Here is a 24,912-nt window from a genome sequence, read left to right on the forward strand (position 1 = left end):
CTAATGCGAATCACGAATACTAATGCGAATCACAATCAAAAATTGATTTCGATAACAATTAAATTTTAAGATAATGAATAATTCGGTGTGGCGTGCAACGATGTAAAACTTAAGTCAATGCATCAACAGTGAGTTACTGAAATAGCAAATATAAACTGACTATTAGATGTCCCTGGGTTTCTTATTACAAAAATCTTTAATGAGAAGGTAATAGCCGTTTTCAAGTTTGTCAAAATTAATGCAACACAACCGATATGTATTTGGCAAGCGGTACTGGATTTGAGTAGACTGCTTGTGTCTGACATTTATTATAACCATTTTATAATTACAAATGGTAAAATATTTCATTGTTATTAAGACTGAAAATAGTTTTGATGGCATGAACACGATTAATATGATATATGATGCAAGTAATTACTCAGGGTATTATCCTTTATACAGTATAACAAATAAATTAAAAGTTGCTGAAATATTTAAAAAAGAATGCAATGGCAAGCCAGCAAAATAAACCTTTCGCCTTCATCCAAAATGCCCCCATTGGTGACAAGTGTCAGTGAGTGTGTGTGTGTGTGTGAGAGAGTGAGAGAGAGAGAGAGAGAGAGAGATTTGGATTTTTAATGTAGCCTTTTTTTTAAATCAGTCTTATGGCTACGATGTCTGCAGTCTGGCAGTTTATAGTGATGTCTAGCATTGGGGCATAATGCCGCAGATATGTAGCATAATGTCACACCCAGTCACATTACTTTGACACCAGACTCACCAGTCCTTACACTCATCTCTTATTGCTGAGCGCCAAGCGAGTCATCTGTTAGTACCATTTTTATAAGTCTTCGAACATGCATCCGAGGCAGACGCTCTAACAACTAGGCCACCGGAGCGGTCCCATTGGCGATGAAAATATAAAATAATAAAGATAATAATTAATAAATTCAGTGGGTATTTTATTTGATGTGATTTAAAAATTCACGCACTTTTTTTTCTTCTTTCCAATCCTCGTTTGAATAAGCATGGATGAAGCTTATGTGTATTCCATACAAAGCAATAATCATTGAAGGCGGGGGGGGGGGGAGGTATGTAAACTTAATAAAAACAAAGCTTCTCGACCCTAGACACTATAACACATGTTCGAGTTATATCCTAGTAGGGTCCGACCATCGTCGTACTGTAACGACTATCAATGTTGATCTACTTCCTGGTTTTGATTCATCAACCCCCCACCACTGCCGCTGTTTCCCCTTAGGCTGGGTCAGTGTCATGTGGGAATACATTTGACACAAAATGTGTTATTTCTTAAAAAATGTAGTTTTGCTGATGACATGTTATTGATAAGTCCTTCTATCTCAGATTTAAGGAAATTATTATATATATGTGAACATTACGCCTTTAACAATGATCTCATCGATAATGCATACAAATTGGTATGAATGGTCTTTCAGGCAACTTCTTTTAAATTACCATCTCCCTCTTTACTTCGTAACAGTTTTATATATATATATATATATATATATATATATATATATATATATATATATATATATATATATATATATATATATATATATATATATTTCTATCATTTTTTAAAATTCAGACGGTCGAATGATAATTATAAGATGATGATTTTCGTGTATTCAAACTCCCTGAATATCAAAATAAATTATTAAGAACTTACTGATACACAATGTACATCGTTCCTGTGTAGACTAACTGTAGCGAATGTGCGAAAACAAAATATAGTTATTGGTTATAACAATAGTCGTTGTTTTCTATTCTTCTTTCCAAGAAGGGGGACAGTACCTCTGACATGCTTACAAATTATTATGCATTCAGTTTTCATGAAGTAATGAGAAAGTGTGCGGTTTCAAAGATGACAGTAACATTTAATAGTAAGAACTGTATCTTCAAATCTTTGTGGAACTATGACATTCTTTCAAATTCTCAGATTATAGATAGATAGAACAAATTGTTCTCTAGATTTCTTACATAAATTTATTCGTAAAAATGCTGCAAACATTCTTTTGCTGTATATTTGATAGGTAATCTACCTATGATCTTTTAGGTTCAAAGTACTTTTATATCCTACATTTTTATTAGATGTATGGACTATGCATTCTGAAATAAATAATTATTATCTTATCTTTCTCTTATCTTAGCTTTACTTAGTGTGTTACTTCAATTGGAGAAGGAACTTAAACATGCTATAATATTTTGCAACTCTGTCTCCATTTAAATAATATCTCTCTCTCTCTCTCTCTCTCTCTCTCAAGCGCGTTATTTTTTATTTTTAACATTTTAAAATATCCTGTATAAGGTGAACTATTAACACTTTCAAAACCTACGTCGCGCGACAAACACGCACAAAAATTTAAATATATTTCAGAAACGCATAATATACACACCATAACAACAAAGTCTTTAAAGAATCTACATTTCACAAACATATAAACTCTCAGTACAGCACGGTGCCATGCCTAAAACACATTAAGAACTATAACTTAACGACAGCTATAACAATAATTAGGACATGAGCCCCAAACCTTAAAATTTACATTGGATGGTAAAAACACCTATTGAAAAAAGAAGGTTCATATATTAAATTATACATGTATAAATTACTGTCAAATGTGGGTTACGTGTTTTGTTCTGAAACGACAACGAGATGTCTTATATGGGAAAATTATTTACATTTTCTCTGACTTTGCATTACTTAAACCATTAAAAGAATTTTATTACAGGATAGGCTATCGCAACTCTTTTTCTTTTTGGGGCACCAGACAGAAGCTGCCCCCCCCCCACTTAACACCCCCCAAAAAGTGTTTTCATATATGGTTGTATCACCCAAGATGTGTGTGCTTGTTTATATTTTAAAAAAGAATTTTGATAAAGATTTAAGTTTATAACTACATTTTGACGGGGTATTTATTGAGTCATAGTGTTTTCTAAAGGTTAGTAGTCCGAAACATGGGTCTCATCCCCATTTTCAGATTTCCTAATTTTTGGTGATCTTTGCCAAGGATCTCCTATGTCTCGTGTATGCTGTGTGTATCAATGATATAGTATGTCTGCTATATAGTCTGTATGTAGGGACGGCAAAACTATTTGTCAAATCTTTCCCAGTTGTCTTAATATATATATTTTATATGTACCTTTCAAAATCATTTGTTTGTCCTGGTAGAAATTAAGATATTTTTGAAATTATTTGCAATTTAGAATTTTGGCGAGAGGAACAGTGTACTACAAGTTGAAATTAAAATAAAACTTAGTGTTTTATATGAGTGACTATAGTGTGGCGTTTCTCGCATTAAAATCTGTTTCCAGAACGAGGCAGGCTTTATTCGAGTCGGGGTCCGCACTTTTTTGTGTTTCTTCCGATTCGAGTTAGGCCTACTCCCTATTATTTAATTATAATCTAAAAGAAATTCCAAAATGGTTCAGAGACTTGTTAGTTGGTTAATAGAGGATAACTTTTTAGTCCCCGTGTTTTTGCTGTATTGTTTAATTACTTCATGTGGGGTTTTCTGATAATTTTTCGCAGGCCTGTCCACTTCGTGAAGCGTCTTGTGACATAGCCCTGCGACGTCTGTGCATCGTACTGTATCCACATGAAGGTCCCCTGTTTTCCTCCTAATACTTTAAACTTTCTATTTTCAATTATGTAGGTCCTATGCTAGTTAGTTATCCTTTATATTTTAAGAGTGTTGGTTAGAGGAACTTTTTTTACTACAGATTCTTAAAATTTTAGTTATGTTCCAAGGGAGTTGAGGGATGAGGTGAGGGCTCCAGCCCGCGCTTTGGCGGTGGCACACCCCTAGTGGGTAGCAAACCGAAGCCACTCCTCCCATCCCTCTCCTCGTTCTCGTTCATCCACCCCCCCCCCCCGTGCACTTTACATTTAAGTATTTAATATCATTTAATTAATAGCCTAATTTTGAAAAAAGTGGCAAAATTCCAGTTTACAAATGTTTGTTTACAAATGGCATAGTAGTATTAAGGCACCGGAGCGCCCCCTATAATTTGATTCTTTTGGCAGATAAAAGCCAGTAAACCGAAGCCCCTTCCCCACCTCTTCCCCCCTGGTTAATAGCTATGAGGGCAGGCTATCGTCCTATTGTAATAACCTGCCCGCAGACCATCATGGTGGCTGTTATATAATCTGTTATTTTATATAACGTTTTCTTATCGAAATTTCCATCCATATATAATATATTGCTCCTCCGGTAACTCTCTCTTTTTTAATTTCAGTTATAACTCCTACTCTATCTTTTTGTCTCTTTTCACATTGCACCAATGTATGTATCTTACTAAAGGGTGCATTTTTACACAGTGGACATTTAGACGATGCTCTGATCATATGCCGTCGCACTGCCACCTCACTTGTCACCCACGGATTGTGCGTGTGTTTGAAGCAGAGGCTTTGAATTTTTAGGGAGCATAGTTTAGTCCAGTGACCCCATGCTCTGTCCATATTTATGTCTATAGTTTCTTGTTCCACATTGCATCTGATTCTTTTTGTAATTTGACCCTTACCCATTTGTATGTATTTTCCATCTTGTTCCCATAATTCCTGTGCATCCCTGTATTTAACTAACAGATCTTTTATATATTTGAACTTTCTTGGGGCTTCCAGCTTTTTCGTAAGTTTATTGTTTTTATAAATATCCCCACCCCCCATTTCTCACTGTAAACCCAAACCAGTAGATGTATAGCCCAAGGCGATTTCGGTTCAGAGCTTATTTTTTTAAACCTATTTAAAATGTTTGCACATTTTATTAATATTGGGCTTGGTAAGGCTAATCATCCCCTCTCCTTTTCTCTATAGAGAGTTTCTTTATTGACATAGTGGGTCTTATAACCCCATATAAATTTAATAATTTCATTATCTTTTTTATGTATTTTGTTGTTTTCTATATCTATAGATTTTAAGACTTAGTTGATATTGGCACACGTTTGTGTTTTGGCCACCTTATGCATGACAATTCTCATATGTGGAAAGGGTAGAAGTATTTAACTTTTAATCTTGTCAAAATTTCATGTTGAATATTCTTCGTAACGGCAGTTGACTTCTGACCACGTAAATGACAACCAGGCATTCACAATTTAGTAATGCATGAACACGAGACAAAGAAACGCACACAAAATGTTTGGACAAATAGTGTTTCCTTCACGAGCAAAGCCAGGCATTCTTCTTTGACAGTAAGAAATGATCTATATTTCATTTGACGATATTTAGCGGAATTCAGTCAATGATGAACGGCTGACGTCACACATAACTATATGACGTCATATACATTTCCGCCATTGTTAAAGACATGCTGGGTCTTATAAGCCAGATGAATGAAGAAGACTGCTGTTTTAAAGTTCTTCGGCACTTTTATTCGGGTAGCGCCCAAAATCTGGTCAAGGTAATTCTTTTTTTTTTTAATTAAACTTTCATACTCGACAAAGTTATTTGGTGGGGTGTCTTCGTCAAATAAAACTTCTTACTGCGTAGTTTATTGTGGTGTTGCGAATATATATGTGTGTAATTTATATTGTACAGTGCACACCACATTTAATACACGTTATGTAAAAAGAAAAGAAGAATATTAATTAAGGTTTAATTTTTTTTTTAATACAAAAATTCCATATTTATGAGATATCAACACTGCTATAGCAGAGGTTTTTTATGTTGGGACTCTTGTTAGACCCCCCTCCACTGTTAGATAAATTATAAAATATATTGGCCTCTACTACATATAAAAGTGCAATTTGTCCAGTAATTCGTAAGGCTAACTGGGAGAAAATTATGGTATAATTTCTTTTTTTTCATTATTTTTTAAGACGCGTGACCCCCTCCTTTTTTATTTAAAGGATCCAGCGAATATATAGAGTATTTTAATAACAATTACTGGTTTTATTTAGACTGCTTTCTAACCGAGTATCCAGCAAATACCAGAATGAGTAGATTTAGTTTTCAATAATTTCTCTAAAGTTTAAGTTCTAAATAAATGTAATATGTTGTACACAGTTTTTTATATATAAGCCCTTTGCTCATAAACGTTTTTGAAGAAAAAATGATTTCTTTGCTGCATTTCTCTAAGCCCACATATAGAGAACGTGAAACATTTGCACAGACATATAAGAACTCAGAGTGAAATATTGGAATTGTTAGATACATTTGAAATCGCAACTTGTAACATAATTATCAGCGACGACACCCACAAATCTGTAAACTTATCAGCTCTGTTAAAATTAAAAAAGAAAACGTGGAAAAGTTGAATTTTATAAATACCACTTATGTCTGACAGATTAATTGATATGTCTATTGTGATGTTTGTCATACTCGCTCGAAAGATTGGCTCGGTGATGGGAACAAGGGCATATTATCTAGCTATTATAATCTGCTTATCCTCAGACCCTTTTTAACTGCTTCTATTTTCCTTTCGATTTTCAAGGATTTTCTCAGTCTAGGGCCTTTAATATCTAATAGCATTACGTAGGCTGTGCGGCAATAATAGTTCACCATTGTCCTTATTGCACACACGTGACAGATGCACCCTAAACATCGCTTTCGATCAGCGAGATATTGTCATATTATTGAATATAGACGACCGTGAAACTCGTCTATTGAGACGTACGAATATACAGAATTAAACACTGTCATAAAAGACACATTTAGATATTCATTTGATAGAGATTTAAATGATTATATAATTTACGGTGATGACAAACAAAAGATTTGTATGAATTTTACTCACGACATTGAACAACATCGAAAGCAGATAACCATTCGAAAAATTAGATCATTTGGATAAGCGAAAGCAGACCTAACTATCCGATTCATGAAGAATTCAACACACGAGGAAGAGCAAGTTCAGTATAAAAATTTGTAACAAAGATCAAAACCTATAAATAAATTAAATAGACGAGAAATGGATAATATCATTGAACGTTTATCTGACATTTTCATTCCAAATTTTGACAGCAAATAAGCAAAAGTACATAAGATATGTTTGACAGGATTGAATAAATAATATCGCACATACATGGATATCAAGTGCTCAGCGTTAAAAACAATACAGTTTACCAAGTGAGCATGGACTTATGCTATAAAACTACAGTTTAGATAGGTCCAGTCATTTGTTTAAAAATGACAAGTACAAACTGAGGATATTTTTTAGTAATACAGAAAATGGATTTAATATATCCGTCAGTATGCACGATATACTGGATTGGGAAGAGAAAAAAATAGGAAGAAAACTCGATGCTGGCTATAAAGATATAATGTACCACTATCGAGGGAGCAAAAGATCTTATTTTTTCAAATTTGTGACATCACATATACACAAACATAAAAGATCAATAATGGTTATATAAAAAGATATCCTTGAAATATTTTCAATAAATAAAAAAGAAGAAGAAATATCTTGACGCATCATGACGCAAAAGACTTTGTTACAATATTGACAACTCAACAGGCAGTATGCCTGAAGAAAACTCAACTGTAACAGGTAAAAACTATCGGTATAAATTAAACGTTCATTACCTGAATATTATTTATTGTGATTTCGACAGTATCATATCACAGGTGTGTCCTGGAGGTGATAGTACCGAATCTGGACCGAAGAGCCTTGTTGTGGGAGGCTACGTACCCTAGAGGGACAAAGCTGAAGGTTGAAACATGTCCGGTACAACAGTGAGAGTGGACGTAGAGTATCTAGACAATAAAAACACATAGGCACATTGCATCAAGGTATTCTTTATATCCTAAGTCAATCCACAGGAGATATATACCTATGTTTTACAGATGTACAGACTGTGGATTGTAAATTAGCTGATAGAGAATTAAAGACGAAAAATGCGAGAACTAATATATTCACAGAGGAAAACAAAATACGTTCTAAATCGATAAATTGCGTCCTATATGCCGTAAATCACAAATCATTTTATGTCATGAAAATGATATTGTCAAATACTTGAAAATATCATCGCTTCTTCATGATATCTCGACGTATTTCACAAGCATGCCAAGTAAATCATTTACCACTTCATTACTAGCATCTCCTTTTACGTTTATAATAAAATTACCAAATACAACGAGTAAAACGGATTGTAAATGAAACTATAAATTGAACTGAGGTATTTAACTCATTGAGGTATATTTTCTCGCTTGTTTGGATTTGGTGTATTTACTGGACGTTGTCAATATGTTGTTTCCCGTGCGAAATATAACAAAAGGCTTTCCTACACAAATGATACTTTTTTGTTGTTGAAAGAAACCCATAATATTACCTTTAAGCATCATACTCAGCATCACCCGTCACAAGTACAATGAATATGAACTAATATTGTACTTGAACATTAGAAGATGGGTAAAACGCATTGCGTCTTGGTTGTCTAGGTTTTCCAAGCATGACATTATTTTGCAGGCCGCATAAATACTGAATCACTAAACTTTGTTCTTTTATGTTTATCATGGATATAATTTAGTGTATTTTATATGTCTTGATTCAGCTCTTTAGTCTGTTTTGCGATTATACTATCCTTCTATGTTATCGAATTAATTCTTCTACAGTTCAATAAGGATCAAACAACATGAGCAGATAGTTACATCCCGTAAATTTCATGACTATTCGCTGTTTGTCTTTGAATAATTAGTGCTGATGAAACCAATTATAACCAAAAGAAAGTAACTATTATTGGTTTAAGTGATACACGTTTATTGTGATGGACATAACATTGCCTTTTTGGCGAGGTGTTCCATTATAACAATTAATTATATCCTTTTGCACATGCCATCTTGCTTTATGTACAGGTAACTTCTTGATATTGCTGGCAGTTTGTATATTGCTGTAACCAAAGTAAAGTATATTAAGTACAAGAACAGATGAACGTGCGATTACTGAACTTCAGTGAGGTTACACAGACATACAAATTTAAGATTTCACGCCAGATTTACGTAAAACCAGTTAATCATGGGAGACAAGGTGATCAACTCTAGTGGAGGTGGGTGTGGGTGTGTAAGGAGCTTCACATTCTCTGTCTTTCTCTTAGTGTGGAGTAAAGAATATGTTTTAAATGTTTTGTAGCACCTAGCGTTATGGTGTTGAAGTGTAGAATATGAATTGCTTTAGCCAGGGCAGTGGATTAGGTGATGGCGAAATGTTAACCTTCAACCGCTGAAGGATAGCGAGTATTGTAACGTAATGTCAAGCAAACATAAATTGCATTAGGAAATAATTATTGTAAGTATGAAGATCTCATATGGCTTGAGACGTCTGCTACGGACGCTGGACAAGATAACAGTGAAGCTCATTATTACACTTACGTGACGCTATTTATAAATAAAAAATGTAACACGAAATACATAACCAATTAGACTGCATAGCGCTATCTGGCCATAGAGAGTGCAAATAGCGGATTAGTATGTATGCACGGGGAAAACATTTGAATTATGGAATAAATTCTCCAAACTAAATTGTATATGATACAAAGTAAGTTCATCAGGCTTTTACGACTGAAAATATAAAATATGCACACGATAATAACACAAGGTTAGAATACATACCCAATCTGCCGTAGGTCAAACATAATCAGACAGCCTGTCCCAGTACATAATGCATGTGACAGAATTCACTTGCAGAAACATCGATTCAATAGGTAAAGGAGACGCGCGCGCGTGTGTGTGTGTGTGTGTGTGTGTGATTGGGATTTTTAACGTAGCTTTAACAATGTTTCAGTCATATCGCTACGATGTCTGCAGTGTGGCAGTTTATAGTGATGTCTAGCACTGGGGCATCATGCCGCAGACATGTAGCATAATGTCCCACCCAGTCACATAATCCTGACACCAGGTCGACCAGTCCTAACACTAACATTATAATGCCTAGCGCCTAGCGAGGCAGCTGTTAGTACCATTTGTGTAAGTCTTTGGTATGACTCTTCCGGGGATCGAACCCACGACCTCCCGCTTCCGAGGCGGACGCTCTAACCACTAGGCCACCGGAGCGGTCGGTAAAGGAGGCAATGTTCATTACAATTATATAAATCAGCGTCTCTCTTCTTAATGATTGCAAGACTTATAAAGCATTAGACAATGTGATAAACCTTTGTTTAAGGCAATATTGTGTATCTAAAACCTTTCTCCGGTTCTCATCTGTTTTTGTACATCTGAAATGTTGGTAGATTTTTAATACCACTCTGTTCAATAACATTTATTTTTATGAACTTGTTGCCCCGTGTCTAAATACAACAGCTTTCTTCTGGATAAAGCATTTGTATCAGATCTCCAAGGTTCGTAATACAGTTATTATTAAGATTTAAGTTACTGTTAACTTACTGGTTGAATGCGAAGTATATTTCATCTGTTTTTATCTCAGTATTGACATCTAAGTACTCCGCACTGCTATTCAAATGATATGATATTTATCGCAGATAAATGCACTTGTTGCACACATAGAGTGGAAATCAATTACATTTACATCTTTGTCTTTTTTGTTACTAATTTCAATCTGTTAATAATTCATAAAACCACTCTGTGATTTTTTTGTAATAACAATTAACATTGTGTATAACACAGTCACGTTGAAAAAAAAACACTTTTTAACGGGCAAAGACTCCAATAAAAGTAGACTAGTTAACATGTTTAGACTTTAGCGTTCTTGATTAAATATAAATAAATGTAAAAATGTTTAGGTTTTACAAACCCAAAAACAATATAACAGTCAGCTGATACCTTTGCAGATATTTGGCTAGTGAATCCTAACAATTTTGATTTCTAGTTGTTGTTATACACTATTTAATTGTTACTCAGAATGATTTTCACTTTTAAATTTTGTGTCAAACATTTAACATCAATAATTTCTTCCTTGCCACCACGTGCAGTCATTTCCTCATTGACTCAGTTCTTGTGCATTACGAGGTTGTTATAGCCATCAACACTGTCGATCAGTCCATATTTCACTCTTGTCGTATACGTAATAGAGGATGCCGTATTAAGTTCGTCAAAAATAGTAAGGTAACCAACAAGAAAATCTAGCCCCTTGAATGAAATGGATAGATTACCATTCTTTATGTCAAATTAACTGTTTAAATATTAGTATATGTCTTTCTCTGAGTGTTCGACGATTTTAATGTTAACTTTCCCTTTATTAAACAATAGATGCTTTTTAATAGAGATTTGCTGTTGATAGACAACTCACCACCAAATTAAACAACATGTCACTTTTGCTGGTAATAGACGCTGCAAAACTTTTATTCAACCAAATTTTTTTCCTGTAAAAGTACATGTGCTGTTTGTTAACTGGCTAAAAATCGTGGAATTATTTGCTTTGCAGCATCTGCAATAGTTATGTTTTGTGCTGTAAACTCTATTATTTTGTTTCTAAAGCATTCTGTGTGCAAGCACTCTTAAAGTGAAGTAGCAACTGGTTTGGTGCTAATGTTAGTTTTGTTATTATTTATCTACGCAAAATGTAAACAATAGATTATATGCTAAGTCTTATCCTCTGTTGCTGAGAGGAGTGCCCTAGGGACAGCGTGTTGTGTTTTACTTGTGCTGAGTTTCATAATGGAACTTTCTTTGCTTTGTACAGACTATGTTATGTCAACAGTTTTGAAATAAAAAATGACAAACATCCTAACCTTCAAACAAATAAACCAGACATCAAAACAATTACACGGTCACCGATCAAACAGTAGTGAATTATTCTGAAAACTAAAGAATCTGTTTATTTTCTTTCTCGTAATGCTATTTCAGCAACTTGTGATTTTTTATATCTTGTTTTTTCTTTTCTTATTCAAATAATTAGTTTGGCTTTATTGAATTCCTCTGAACATTTTCCAAATTGTCTGCCAAGATGAACTCTGCGAGGATCTTCATGTATTTGTGATGTGACCTTTTCAAGCTTATATTATCAAATTTTTGTATTCGATATCTGCCATACAATCCATATTGAAATTCGCCGTGTTAACTATGTATGATATTAATATTTTATAAAGGCTAATTGCAAGTCACCCTTTAATATTATTTATATATTGAGATAGTTAACGTTTAATGTAAATTGGTAAACAAACAAAATACAACTTCTAGATTATGTGTAGAGAAGAGAAATAGATAACTGAGATTTACAGAACTATTGCAAACCTTCATATAATGAATGTATAAAAGTACATAAAACAAAGATAACACAAAATTACGAAAATTTCAGACTAATTAATAATACAAAAGCAGAATTTGACATGCATAAAAACAAACCATTAAATCATACACTATGAAAATAATTTGTATACCGTTAACTGACTTCTGTCAGTGATAGCGAAATGTTGCAATACCTGAAGGTGTTAGTGCTTAAGGTAAAAGCAAGGTGGTTGCGTGTGATCGTGATTATTCCTTGCTAAATCCTATGCATAAAGCTGTAGATGCAATAGATATAAAAAATGACATGCTTCTTAGTGTTTCAAGCCAGGTTCTCAGCTTATTCAAAGATGATGTCAAGATGGCTTTGGAATGAGTGAGTTTCAACATTCTTTGGAAAGCACTAATATCATATCAAAATTTAGCATTTTATTATGTGAAACCTGATGGTAAAACGATTCAAATCTCGAGGAAAGAATACATCAAAACGATTCTAACAATAAATAAAGTACCAGTCCAGACTGGAAATCGCTCGCTGGCCTCACTAGGTTGGATAACACAAGGAGATAAAAAGTAATATCATAGTGACACGCTGCAAACTAAATATCAGCCTGAACCAACCGGTAACATGGGGCAACCATTACAAGTACCAGATGAAGTAGTGATTTGTGATGTGATGTGATTTGGATTTTTAACGTAGCTTTAACAATTTTTCAGTCATATCGCTACGGTGTCTGCAATGTGGCAGTTTATAGTGATGTCTAGCACTGGGGCATCATGCCGCAGACATGTAGCATGATGTTCCACCCAGTCACATTATCCTGACACCGGGCCGACCAGTCCTAACACTAACCTCTTAATGCTGAGCGCCAAGCGAGACAACTGTCAGTACCATTTTTGTAAGTCTTTGGTATGACTCGGCCAGGGATCGAACCCACGACCTCCCGCATCCGAGGCGAACGCTCTAACCACTAGGCCACCGGAGCGGTCCCAGATGAAGTAGAGAAGCAAGCAAAAAGCAGTAATGATCCGTTTGATAAACATGTCGTCGAAGTTGAGATTATGGGACTATAATTAACAGATATTATGGAAAGTTTAAAGATGGAGATCTTCCACCAATGGTGAAAAAGATATTTAAAAAATCAAGAGGATAGACTACATAGAGGTTATCTAAATGCTATAACAAAATAATGTTAGTTCAAACTACGGCATATAAATGCTGCTGTTGAAATATATGAAAACCATCTGCGGACATATAAAGCAACATCATGGTTACTTTGCAGAAACTGATGTAATTAGTTCGAAATTCAACACTGCTGGAGATCAATATTTAGAGAACATACGGAATCTGTTATTGAAAGAGGTAGAAAACATTACCATTTGGTGAAAAGATGTAATAAATGGTTGAAAAAGAAATGGCGTAACAATTGCTAATTGATAATATAGTTACAGTGAAAGTAATGATTATATCAACACTTGCTCTGTTTTTAGCACACCTGTACTACTCTATCACCTCAATGTGTTTTGACCGTTCGAGTATCAGATAGCAGACATGTCAGGACAGTAAGAACGTCGGAACCGATGCGAAGCACAAATCATCTCTTTTTGTCCGCTTAAGTTTCTTATCAGACCGTAATATATTGATTATTAAAAGACGTATATATATATATATATATATATATATATATATATATATATATATATATATATATATATATATATATATATATATATATATATATATATGTGTGTGTGTGTGTGTGTGTGTGTGTGTGTGTGTGTGTGTGTGATTCAATCAACATTTTGTGATTTTCATTGCATTTAATTTCATTGAAAATCTCGTCGACAATCCTGCAGTCTTTTCAATGTATCTGCTTTTCATCATTTTGTGAAACTGGAATCAACTTCATCTTTGTTAATGGTTATTCATTTCTATTTCTTTTGCAATTTCGTTTATTTTCTCTGCTATGACATTGTACGCATTTGTAGTAGCCTTATGACATTATTCACGTGTACTATTTTGTTATTTACGAGGATGATGGTGCATTTTCATTCTGTCATGGAAAACGTAAATTAACATGTCTTAATTCCATCAATTTTTAATGCAGTGTTGCTGATTTGTTTCCCTCCATCTTTTATATTATAGAAGCTCATTACACATACGGAAATACATAAACATCTCTCTTTTCATATATATATATATATATATATATATATATATATATATATATATATATATATATATATATATATATATATATATAGAGAGAGAGAGAGAGAGAGAGAGAGAGAGAGAGAGAGAGTGACAGATATGTATTTACTGGACGTTGTCAATATGTTATTCCCAATCTTTTCTTCTCTTTTTTGTTTTGCAATCCGCTATAGCACCACTGTTAGTATTTAGCATGTGTACTTAATCTCATGTCTATTGTTAAACGCGAGTTGGTAGTAAAGTTCTGTTCTGTTCCTAAGTCAGGGAAGTAAATCAGTCGGTAAATGTAACAGTTTAACTCGTCATTCATGCAATACACTATATTTCTGTATAAACCAACAAGAATAATCAGTTTAATCTTCAATAATTTGCCAAGTGCATGCATGTTTAAAAAAAAAAAAAAAAAAAAAAATTTTTTTTTTTTTTTTAAAGTCAGCAAATCATTCTGTAACTTTGTGATATTCTAGCACATTGAATGCGGTATGTCAAAACACAAAAGCGCTGAAGTATCAATATGGATATCACCATGGCCAATGAATTTTATGTACTTTTGTTTTGTTAAGGTAAATATGGCTGAAAAATTGTTCTCGTATAGAGCATGCGAGATTTGAAAACAAGTTAAAGATTATCCATTTTCCATCTAATTTTCGTTTTGTTTTACAATGTACTTATGAGTCGTAAATGTAGGGCAGAGGCGTAGCTGTGGGGGGGGGCAGGGGGGTACATATGTCCCCGGGCGCCAAGGTACAGGGGCGCCAAAATGAGGCTTACAACGTTACATTATAATAAGTAAACAAGGGTAATATTCAAAAATGTGATTAAACGGGGAGGGGGCTGGGGCGCCAATTTTATAGTTCGTCCCCGGGCGCAAAATATCATAGCTACGCCTCTGATCTAGGGAAATATTTAAAATGAACAATAATTTGTAAAGAAATAATTATGCTAATGAACGGGAGGAGCTGTGTCAGTTTTGTTATGGATAAAGTATAATTTGAGTTCAGTTTTAACAAATTATGGTCTGTCATTGGAAAACTAATACAATAACTTGTTTTTGCTAGAAGATAATACGGGTATATAACAAAATAAGGTAAAATTTGGAATAAAATACATGGCTGCATACTTTATTATTGTTCTCCATAGTGCTCAAGGACATACTTAGTATACTAGTTGCATCAGTCCACCATTCCTTTGAGCAGGATGGTAATTTAGCCAAATTGTGTTCGTGTATATTTTTTCTTCGCATTTTTTAAACCACAGCGTTCCGTCAAATTGAACTAAGTAAATATGAGGTTGTGTTCTCCATATTTTGGGAAATACTTCTCGTAATCTAATTAAATTATAAAAGTAATCATTACATACAAAGAATTATTGATAACGATGCAGCGACATTTTAATTCGTCTTGTCCGTCCGTCCGTTCAAATTAGCTCGTTAGCATGATTACACCCTCCCAAACCCCCAAAACATCAACATACCCCCCCCCATAAAAAACATTTCGCATAGGTAAATGAAATGTGATATGTACGTTGTTATCCATATGTAGATTATTTTAATAACATGTTAACTCAGTTTCAGTGGTAGCTGTGATTGTTTAATTTTTAAGAAAATAATTTTATTTGTTAGACCTTTTTTAACTTTTAGAAACTTGTTCAGTAAAATCTTGTATGCGCGATAAGCAGAACCTTACCATAAAACTGAAATACGACAAACATGTATGTATGCATATGTAGATAACACCATTAGAGTCTGACATATTGACACCGTCTGTAATTGTTATACTTTTTTTTTCAGGCACTGGCTTACTGTTTCTTTAATTACATTTTTAACCTTATTGACAGAGATCCTTTGTTTGATACGCTGTATTTCTTCCCAGTATATAATTGGATTGGCATAAGCACATTAACGTTAAACAAAAAATGAAATTCTCTGTTTTCCAGTATCATAATCAAAGATCTTTAAAAAATCGTAGCCCCTATTTTGTTCGGTAGAAATGAATCGGTTGCCTTCTTGTTAGGGATTGTGTATATGCAGACGACAGATGTCGACAAGCTGATTGCAAATACCACTTAATGGGTAATGCATGAATGTTTTTTTCTGCATTTGACAATGAATCAAACATTTTGGTGATTATTTTATTATATTTGAAAAACTAAGGCTATTGGTGGTTTACAACCTCCTCTTGAGACATTATTGGGCCATTTATTGTTGTACGTGTCTTTGAATTATTTTATTTTGCGCAAGGATATTGTTCACTTCGTAGTCAGGTTAAAAAGCACATGGCCGGATTGTTGACGTTAGAAGCTGGGGTGTAGTTAATCCATGTGCGGTTATTGAGGGATTAGGCAGCAGTGTAAAAGGACACTTCGTCTCTCTACAACTAAAATGATCATGGACTTGTTAAAATCGCTTCGAAGATCAGCGACAGAGATAAATGCTGATGGAAAAGAAAATGAGAAGTTGGACATTAAACGCGCGCCTGTGGTGTCAGTCCAGTACGATGTTCCGCGCACACCGCCGTGTCCAACACTGATCAGTAAATTGAAACCATGGAGACCTACTACGATGCTACAGACTAGTTACACTTCGACTGGGTCGAGAAACAAGGCTGATGGAAAATTCAGTAAGTTTTTATTCTGGACAAATAAATATATTAAAAGAAAACTTTGGTAAAACCAAACCATTTACAGTACTGTCACTTTCAGTATATACAATATGTTCGCTCTTTCTTTCACTCTTTTCTTTTGGGCTCCGGTCTCTGGGTAGCCGAGTGGTCTAAGGCGCTCGCATTTACTGATCAATCCCACATCACTTTTGTCCGTGTGGGCTCGATGTGTCTCGGCAGGGCCAACGGGGGTATGTGAGATAAATTGTTTCAAGTTCAGCTTCGTCCCATGTACAATTGGGACTTGGAACAAATTACCATTAATAATTGCAGAAACTCCTGACTTGGTATCTCACAAGCAGAAGCTTTCCAAAATCACATTCTAGTCAGCTACAAGTAAGACCTAGTGATTCTCAGGGCTATGTCGGTTCAGGTTCCTTATTTGATCACTGCAATGGTAGCTTGATTGACCTGAGTATGAAGGGACGAAAATGTAGACTGACACTCTTTTACTTATTTCTGCCTTTCCTGTCATTACTCTTCTGACTGTCCTATCACTTCTGTCTTTACTTTATCTTTGACCATGCACCACCCGTTGCTTAATGGTCAAGTGTGACGGCATCAACGTATTAATAGAGATAGATAGTGAGAAGACCTGCTGGAAGTGTCCTGCCTGTCACTGGTTCTTCTTGGGTTTATTACTGCACCAAAATATTTTGGTTGTTATGTAATCAAAATGGCATTGTACCTCACAAAACTGCACGAAACATGTGAGTCAGTGGCTCTTCCCAAGTTGCTTTCCTGTCAAGTATAGGCATACTCTCTCACGACCGCTCTGGTGGCCTTGTGGTTATAGTGTCCACTTCGGAAGTGGAAGGTTGTGGGTTCGATCCCCAGCCAAATCATACCAAAGACTTACAAAATGGTACTAACAGCTTCCTCGCTTGGTGCTCAGCATTAAAAGGTTAGTGTTAGGACTGGTTGTCCTGGTGTCAGGATAATGTGACTGGGTGGGACATCATGCTACATGTCTGCGGCATGATGCCCCAGTGCTAGACATCACTATAAACTGCCACACTGCAGACATTGTAGTGATATGACTGAAACATTGTTAAAGCTTTGTTAAAAATCCAAATCACACACACTCTCTCTCTCTCTCTCTCTCTCTCTCTCTCATACAGTACAAGAAATACTCTCTATACCAGCTTTTAATTCACTTTGATCCAGTCAGATTCAAAAGAGTTAATTCCACAATGACAAGTGGATCAGATCAGTCAGACATGTTCATCCCACAGTTACAAATGTACTTATGAGTAGGCACATTTCAGGCTCCAGTAATCTGAATATGTACAATATTTAGATAAATTGAATAAATTAAAGAAGAATAGTAGTTACATGTTTCCCATATTTCTTGTAAATGTATAGACCATTTGACTAGATTATTTATGAGATTCTTTAAATTACTGTGTCCTATGTAGTTCAGTTATAAAATTACTTAATCATAAATTAATAAATAAAAAAAATGTTGAATATTTTGCACTGTAGATTAAAAAATAGAGTTTATCAGAACAGATAATCTATATTCTAGTACAAAGAATGAGACACAGAATAACATTGACAGTTTGACATTATCCATGCAAGAAAAGGGTCTTTATGTTAAAAATCTTGTGGAGTCAGAACAATAATGCATATGATAAATCTTGTATAGTCAGTAGAGCTACCATAACTTTTCTTTATTCAGGGATTTTCACATACACTGGTTTATGCATGACAAATTAGTTATTGATTTTCAATTTTTCTGTTAACTGGATAACTTTAAGGGTAAAACAAACTTAGGCCTTTGCTCTGTTTGGAATTGGAGTAATTTCTATTTACAACACAATTTCTTGAATCAGATTAATCATTAATGTATATATCGCATAATGTTGTCAAAATCTTTAAATGTCGGTCTCTCAGTGCCAGCTGTCAGTACTCTGTATTCACTTGATCTTGAGAGTTAACATTTATTTGTTTAAAAAAATGGCCCACAATTTTTTGTTGTGGGTGGGGTAGGTGGTTTTTAAATTTATATTTACAAATAAAGTTCATCATTTTCAGGGCTGAAAATTAACTTTTTTCAGTACTTGCAGAATTTTCATATTTGTAATATTTTTAATGTCCTCTAGCTTATTGAATAAAATTTAATTTCTTGATACAGAATAATTAGAAGAAACTTTGACTGAATTTTTCCCTAGCTTGCAATTTGCTAACCAAATGCTAGCTTGGTAGCATCAGTTTGAAACACAGAGTTTGCCCTAATCAATATTTGCATTATCATAAAAATGTTTGTCATTAAATAAAACAGCAATTTAAAATTGAAAAGTTTCAACATTTGGAGCATGCTTTTTTAAAAATATAATCATTGTCATTATATTACTAGTTGTTCATTCTTTTAATACGTTAAAGAAGGGAAGGACAGAAGTAGCAAGAAAATATAGGATTATTTTCTGCTGTTTGGGAATGTTAGGATCTATTAGAGGATTGAATGTATTTCACCTGCAAAAGTATTTTTTTCTGTAAGAGTTGAGTGAATTTGATTTATAAATTTGTTTAAAAATGTATATGCATTCAACAGAAGCAAAAGCAGATTTTTAGCTTTAAGAGACCACTTGAAGAATGCCTTTAATTCAGATGTAAACTTGAAGTATTAAGGTTGCCATATGGTATTATGGTCTTTTGTTATATAGACAGATCTGCATTAACTTTCAACTAAAGGAGGAGTGGCTGAGTGTTCTAAAGCACTCACCTATACAGATCAATGCCATCTCACCTCTGTCCATGTGCATTTGAGTGTTGGGCTCAGCCAGTGTGAGTAAGTGAGAAAGCTGCCAGTAGCTTCCTTTGGGTCAGTGGTTCTTACTGTACTTTTCACAAGGTTCTTTCTCCACCATTTATTTTTGCTGCTGAGTATAGCCTCTCTTGTGCTGAAAAATGGCGCTAAACCCAGAACAAGAACAATTTTTAACTGGAAGCATATTATGAAATATTTGTAAAATAAACAGTTTTTCCTCACTCTCACCCTTTGAATTAGTTTCCCAAAAGAATGAAGTTCAGGATGAGCAATCTAGAAGAACAGATGGATACACAAAGATGTTTAATGTTGTTTTCTAACATAATGATTTCCTGCTTATTACCAAGCTTATAAATGAACAGTATGCCCTGATAAATACTACTATTCCATGAAAATTGAAACATGTCCAGAAATTCAATATGAATCTTATTTTCCTGAATATAGAACATTTTTATGTTGCCATTATAGAGATATACCAGCACATGGATTTGTTGCAGTGAAATAAAATGTAGATTAATGCCATCTTCATTCTTATTCATTTCAAGTGTGTAATTTGAACTTCTGCATCATGTAGTTTTTGTAAAGTCTGGTCAATATATAGTATCCTTTCATTCTCATTACCATGGCGGCATTGTTAGGGTACAGGTAGATAGTAGAGACTGCGGTAATCTTGGTATAGTGTGTACTGGCTTGGGCATAATAGGTTTTAGTAGAGTGTCAGACGTTGACCTTTAGTGGTCAACAGAATAGTGGGTACTTGAAAAATAAATCCCATTAGAATTTACCTGTATGGTGGTACCATTGGTTAAGTAATTCATTGTGACATGCAATAAGATTTGAGAATGACTGGTATTTAATTTCACATGGATTGATGCCTGTCTCAACATATATTTTGCCTTGGTTAGTTGTTTTGTTTAGGGCAATTTTAGCACATTATTCACTAAATCATGCACTGAGGAAATGGGAGCTTAGTACTTTCCCAAGGACATTTTGAGGATCCCAATTTGGGCTGATCAGGGCGGGTATCAAACCTACAACCTTTGGAATACTAGTCTAAGGCTCTTCCACCTGAGCTACTGCAGCACTCATTTTGTCTTGGACCAACATTGTTTTAGATGCCCACCACTATTATTGTTAGCATATTACCAATTTTATTTCCACACAGTAACTTGAGTTCTGGACCATGTACAGTAAGTGGCCAAACTTTTTGTCTTTTTGTAACATTCCCTGTACATAGGTATGATTTGGTTAAAAACCTTTCCATAAACTCTCTTAAAATTTGAATAGAATTAATTGCCATTATTTTTTGCACAGTATACATAATGCATGTATATATGTACAGTGTATAATCCAGCATGTAAATCAATTTATCTTTTCTAAACAGTGGTGATATGTGTAAAGAGAAAAAGGAAAGAAGAAAACGATTGCAAGTAAAACATACCTGCAAAATAGATGAACCAATCATTTTAGACATCATTAAGATAATTCAAAATCCAAAAGATAATTACAATTCGAGATTGTGGAGATACTGATTGATTTTTAGGGACAATGCTGAGCAACTTCAATCAATAGGAATACAACAACTGATATGCTTCAATAATGATATATTCATGACATTCACTTTCAAAAATACCATTTATTGTCCCATTGGTTTATACCTTCTTGTAGCAATAGTTTAATGTTGTTTGTGGGTTTAACACCATTTTTCAGCACATGGTAGGCTGTACATGATGGTTAGTATAAATGGTGAAGGAAGAACCCGGTAAGAACCACCGCCTCATGTGAAGCTACTGGTAAGCTTTCTTACATACCCACATTGGCTGAACACCAGACACAAACCCATGTGGACAGAGGTGAGATGGCAGTGGTTGGTAAAAATGAGTGGATTTAGAGTACTAATCCACCCAGGGCCCCACTAGCATCTGTTTAAAAAGTCGTTAAGCAACAGTAGAAATTTAAGCTTTTCATTGTGGTGCTAATGTATTTAGCTGTCAGTATAACTAGGACCACTGCGTATTGCAAAAAAGTTGGTGTCAGCATTATGTATGCATCATTTACTCTTTGATGTGAAAGGAAATATACATTATTCTCAAGAATATCATTTGTAAATAGTTAACCATTTTCAAAATCACATTTTTTACCTTAAAAATATATATTTTTTACCTTAATATTGTCACAATATTCTTGATGGCAAACTTATTAAATTTGTTCATAAATCAAAACAATAAAATGCCATTTTGTATTTCTTGTAAGTGTTCCATTGACCAAAGATATTTTAAGTGAAAGTGTATAATTTTACGGTGAGTCATTGCAACCACTTCTTCATCATAACTTTTACTTCTTACCTTTTATTTTGTCTTGACAACTGACCCATACCACAGGTATTTGTGGATTAAAACACTTTAATATTTATAAACTAGTCTGAAGGTTTTGAGAAACTTGTCAAGATATTTAATTTTTAATTTTGATTTAATTTTGAGAAAGCAAGTGATTTTATCACAATAATTTTCCCCAAAGGGGAAGAGAATCCTCTTTCACCACTGAGTCAATAATTGTTTGATTTCATTTAGTTGACCATCATAATTAATATTTATCATGTGACTTGAAAATAATTTCTAATATTGTGAAGGAGCCATCCACCCAACATAAATTATGTTTTATTCGCAAACAACATTGTTTTTCAAGTTTCCTGTCCATATTGCTTTTGTTTTGTCTATATTCTTGTCAAGGAGGGCATAGAATTTTGATGTGAGCATGGTTTTCTATAGAGCTTTTTTCCAGAAACAATGCAGTATTGTCAGCATACTGTGGTGTTGGAAATTCATTTCCATCTATATTGATACCATTGATATTTTTATTCAGCTACTAAACTTTGCCAATTACTTGCACTTGGAGTAAGGAAGAAGCCTATTGATTTGAGGGTCAAAGGTCAAAGGCCATGGTCACAGACTTAAAATGAAAAAATGGTTTCCACATAATAACTATAGTAAAAGTCATACAGGTCATGTAGGCTTTCAACACCAACTATTTCAGTAATGTGTGTAATTTTTAAAAATTTGATTATGCATACCTTTAAATAACAATTTTTCACATTATTGGTCCGTTATTTATTGGAAGGTCATTTTTTACATGCCCTGAGAAGTACATATGGCAAAATCAATGTTAGTGTATATGTGGATTATTTTTGAATGAGATCAACCTAAAGGTGCGATCCAGTATAATCCAGATTAAAAAAATGTTGCACACTGGGGATGTCACAGTGAAATCTATGCATGTTGATAAATGAAGTCGTACTACCTTGTATTGTGATGATTAGATTTTACCAGCTCTATTTTTTTAAAACTCAGTTTAGTACCTGGCCAACATTGTGGAAGTTTACAGCAATCGATCATATTTTTCCAGAAGTATCTTCATGACAGTTAGGGCACAGATCATTCAGTAATCAGGATTGAATGCATAGACTTAGGTTACAGAAAATTAGTGCTAAATTTTAATAGAATAATTTATATTTAATTTAAGATGATTAAATGCATATATGTGACCTGTTTGACTTTTACTATACAGTGTTATATTACATATCTGGACCAAACTTGTGGTTCTTTTCTTTTATGGTATGGAAGAACCACATACATTTTTGGAACCAAAGGTTAAGGTGACACTGACTGAAAAGAGAAAAATAGTTTGCTCAGGAATATATTACTTTTACATAACACATCTAGACCAAGCTTGTGGAAGGCATACACTTGTGGTTTTGGAAGTCAAAGGTTAGGGTCACTGGCTGAAGGAAGAATAATGGCTTCTGCACTAGAATTTCATTTCCTGACCATGCAATTGATGAACATTGTTGTATATAAACTGTAATGTTAAACTTAAAAGCTGACTGAAACAATTTTAAATAACTGCACAGAATACTGGCAAATTTCGTTATTAGGATAGAAAAATTAAACCCTTGCATTTTGAAAAATGTGAACTACTAATCAGCTTTTCAATCGACTTAACTGCATTGTAGAAAATGTTATGTTAGGTCAGGCCATTATTCGGCTTCTCATTTAAAAATTATAGATGTGTAACACAGAAATGCTAAAATTATAAATACTACTTCCAATCAAGTTTTGCACTAAAGCAGTTCCTTTTATTGTATTACATTTTTAAGATAAAGCGGAAAATTAACTTTATATTTCAGTATTTTGAATCAAAATGTTAAAAACAGGGCAGACTTTTTTCACAAAAACAGATTCAATTTTATTGTAATTTAAATTAAGATGATTATTTTTTTTTTTAAGTACATGTAATATTCCCAAATTTATTTTTTCCCCATCTTATTTAGTGATTATTTGGTACCAGTCTTTGGCAATCTCATAAGTGTGTGCGGTAAGATAGCGATCCATTGTATCTCAGTCCTCCACAGTAAATATTAGGGGTTCTGAAGAAAGAAAAAAACCTCAGAAATTAAGTAACCAGGTGTTGACTGTGTGTCTCAACAGATGCACGAGTTCTCATTGGTCCAAGTGTGTGCATTACAGTATGCAATATGTGAGTCCACCTCAAAAAGAATGGTGTACTTGTATTTTGGAGAGCGTGAAAATCACTGAACTTAAGTCAGAGTTGCCCAAAAAATAAACCCAAATGTTCACTGTGCATCAGAGAAGATTCACATCAATAACCCAAAAGTATGGTTGATCAGTGCAAAAGAAAATTTGATTAAAAGTAACAATTATGAAATTACTGAGTATTTACATTAACACTCAATACAGGTGGAATATATATTTAAGAAAAATTTCCCCACTTAAGATTCCATCTTAATGAATGTAAGAAGTCATCATTTCTTTAATAACACATGCACATGACATAACACTAAATGTACTTTTGTGCATGTGTGTATGCATATGCAGGGCATTATGTACTTCCCCTTTCGGGGTCAGAATGGCTTATGATGATATCACTACACCTAAGGGAAGAATCTGATATACCTTGCCAGACCAACCCTGCTTCCTCTCTATATGCTAGAAAAGCTCCACCCCAACAATAAGAGAATAATTGATCTTTCCCATTCCCATAATGAATATGTATATTAACCCAAGTTACTAAATTGCAATGCAAAATAATACAATGTAAAAGGCTGTATCTCAACAGCTGGATGAACAATTTTAGTCTA

At 34.1% G+C, this 24,912-nt stretch overlaps 1 protein-coding gene across 3 annotated transcripts in view; it reads left to right on the top strand.

The window, feature by feature from the left end:
• The first annotated feature begins 16,647 nt into the window (after positions 1-16,647).
• Positions 16,648-24,912, top strand: part of LOC149806839 (uncharacterized) — a 247,442-nt gene continuing 239,177 nt past the window's right edge. Inside the window, exon 1 of one of the 3 annotated variants that reach the window (XM_089958444.1) lies at positions 16,648-16,945. In XM_089958444.1, the coding sequence (XP_089814570.1) occupies positions 16,708-16,945 (238 nt within the window). In that variant the 5' untranslated portion in view covers positions 16,648-16,707. The remainder of the gene's footprint in view (positions 16,946-24,912) is intronic. The other 2 variants (XM_089958460.1, XM_089958494.1) reach the window with 2 other exon arrangements.

The sequence above is a fragment of the Sinohyriopsis cumingii genome, chromosome 1 (assembly GCF_028554795.1).
Source record: "Sinohyriopsis cumingii isolate HCF-2022 chromosome 1, ASM2855479v2, whole genome shotgun sequence".
In the NCBI taxonomy this organism is placed as follows: domain Eukaryota; kingdom Metazoa; phylum Mollusca; class Bivalvia; order Unionida; family Unionidae; genus Sinohyriopsis; species Sinohyriopsis cumingii.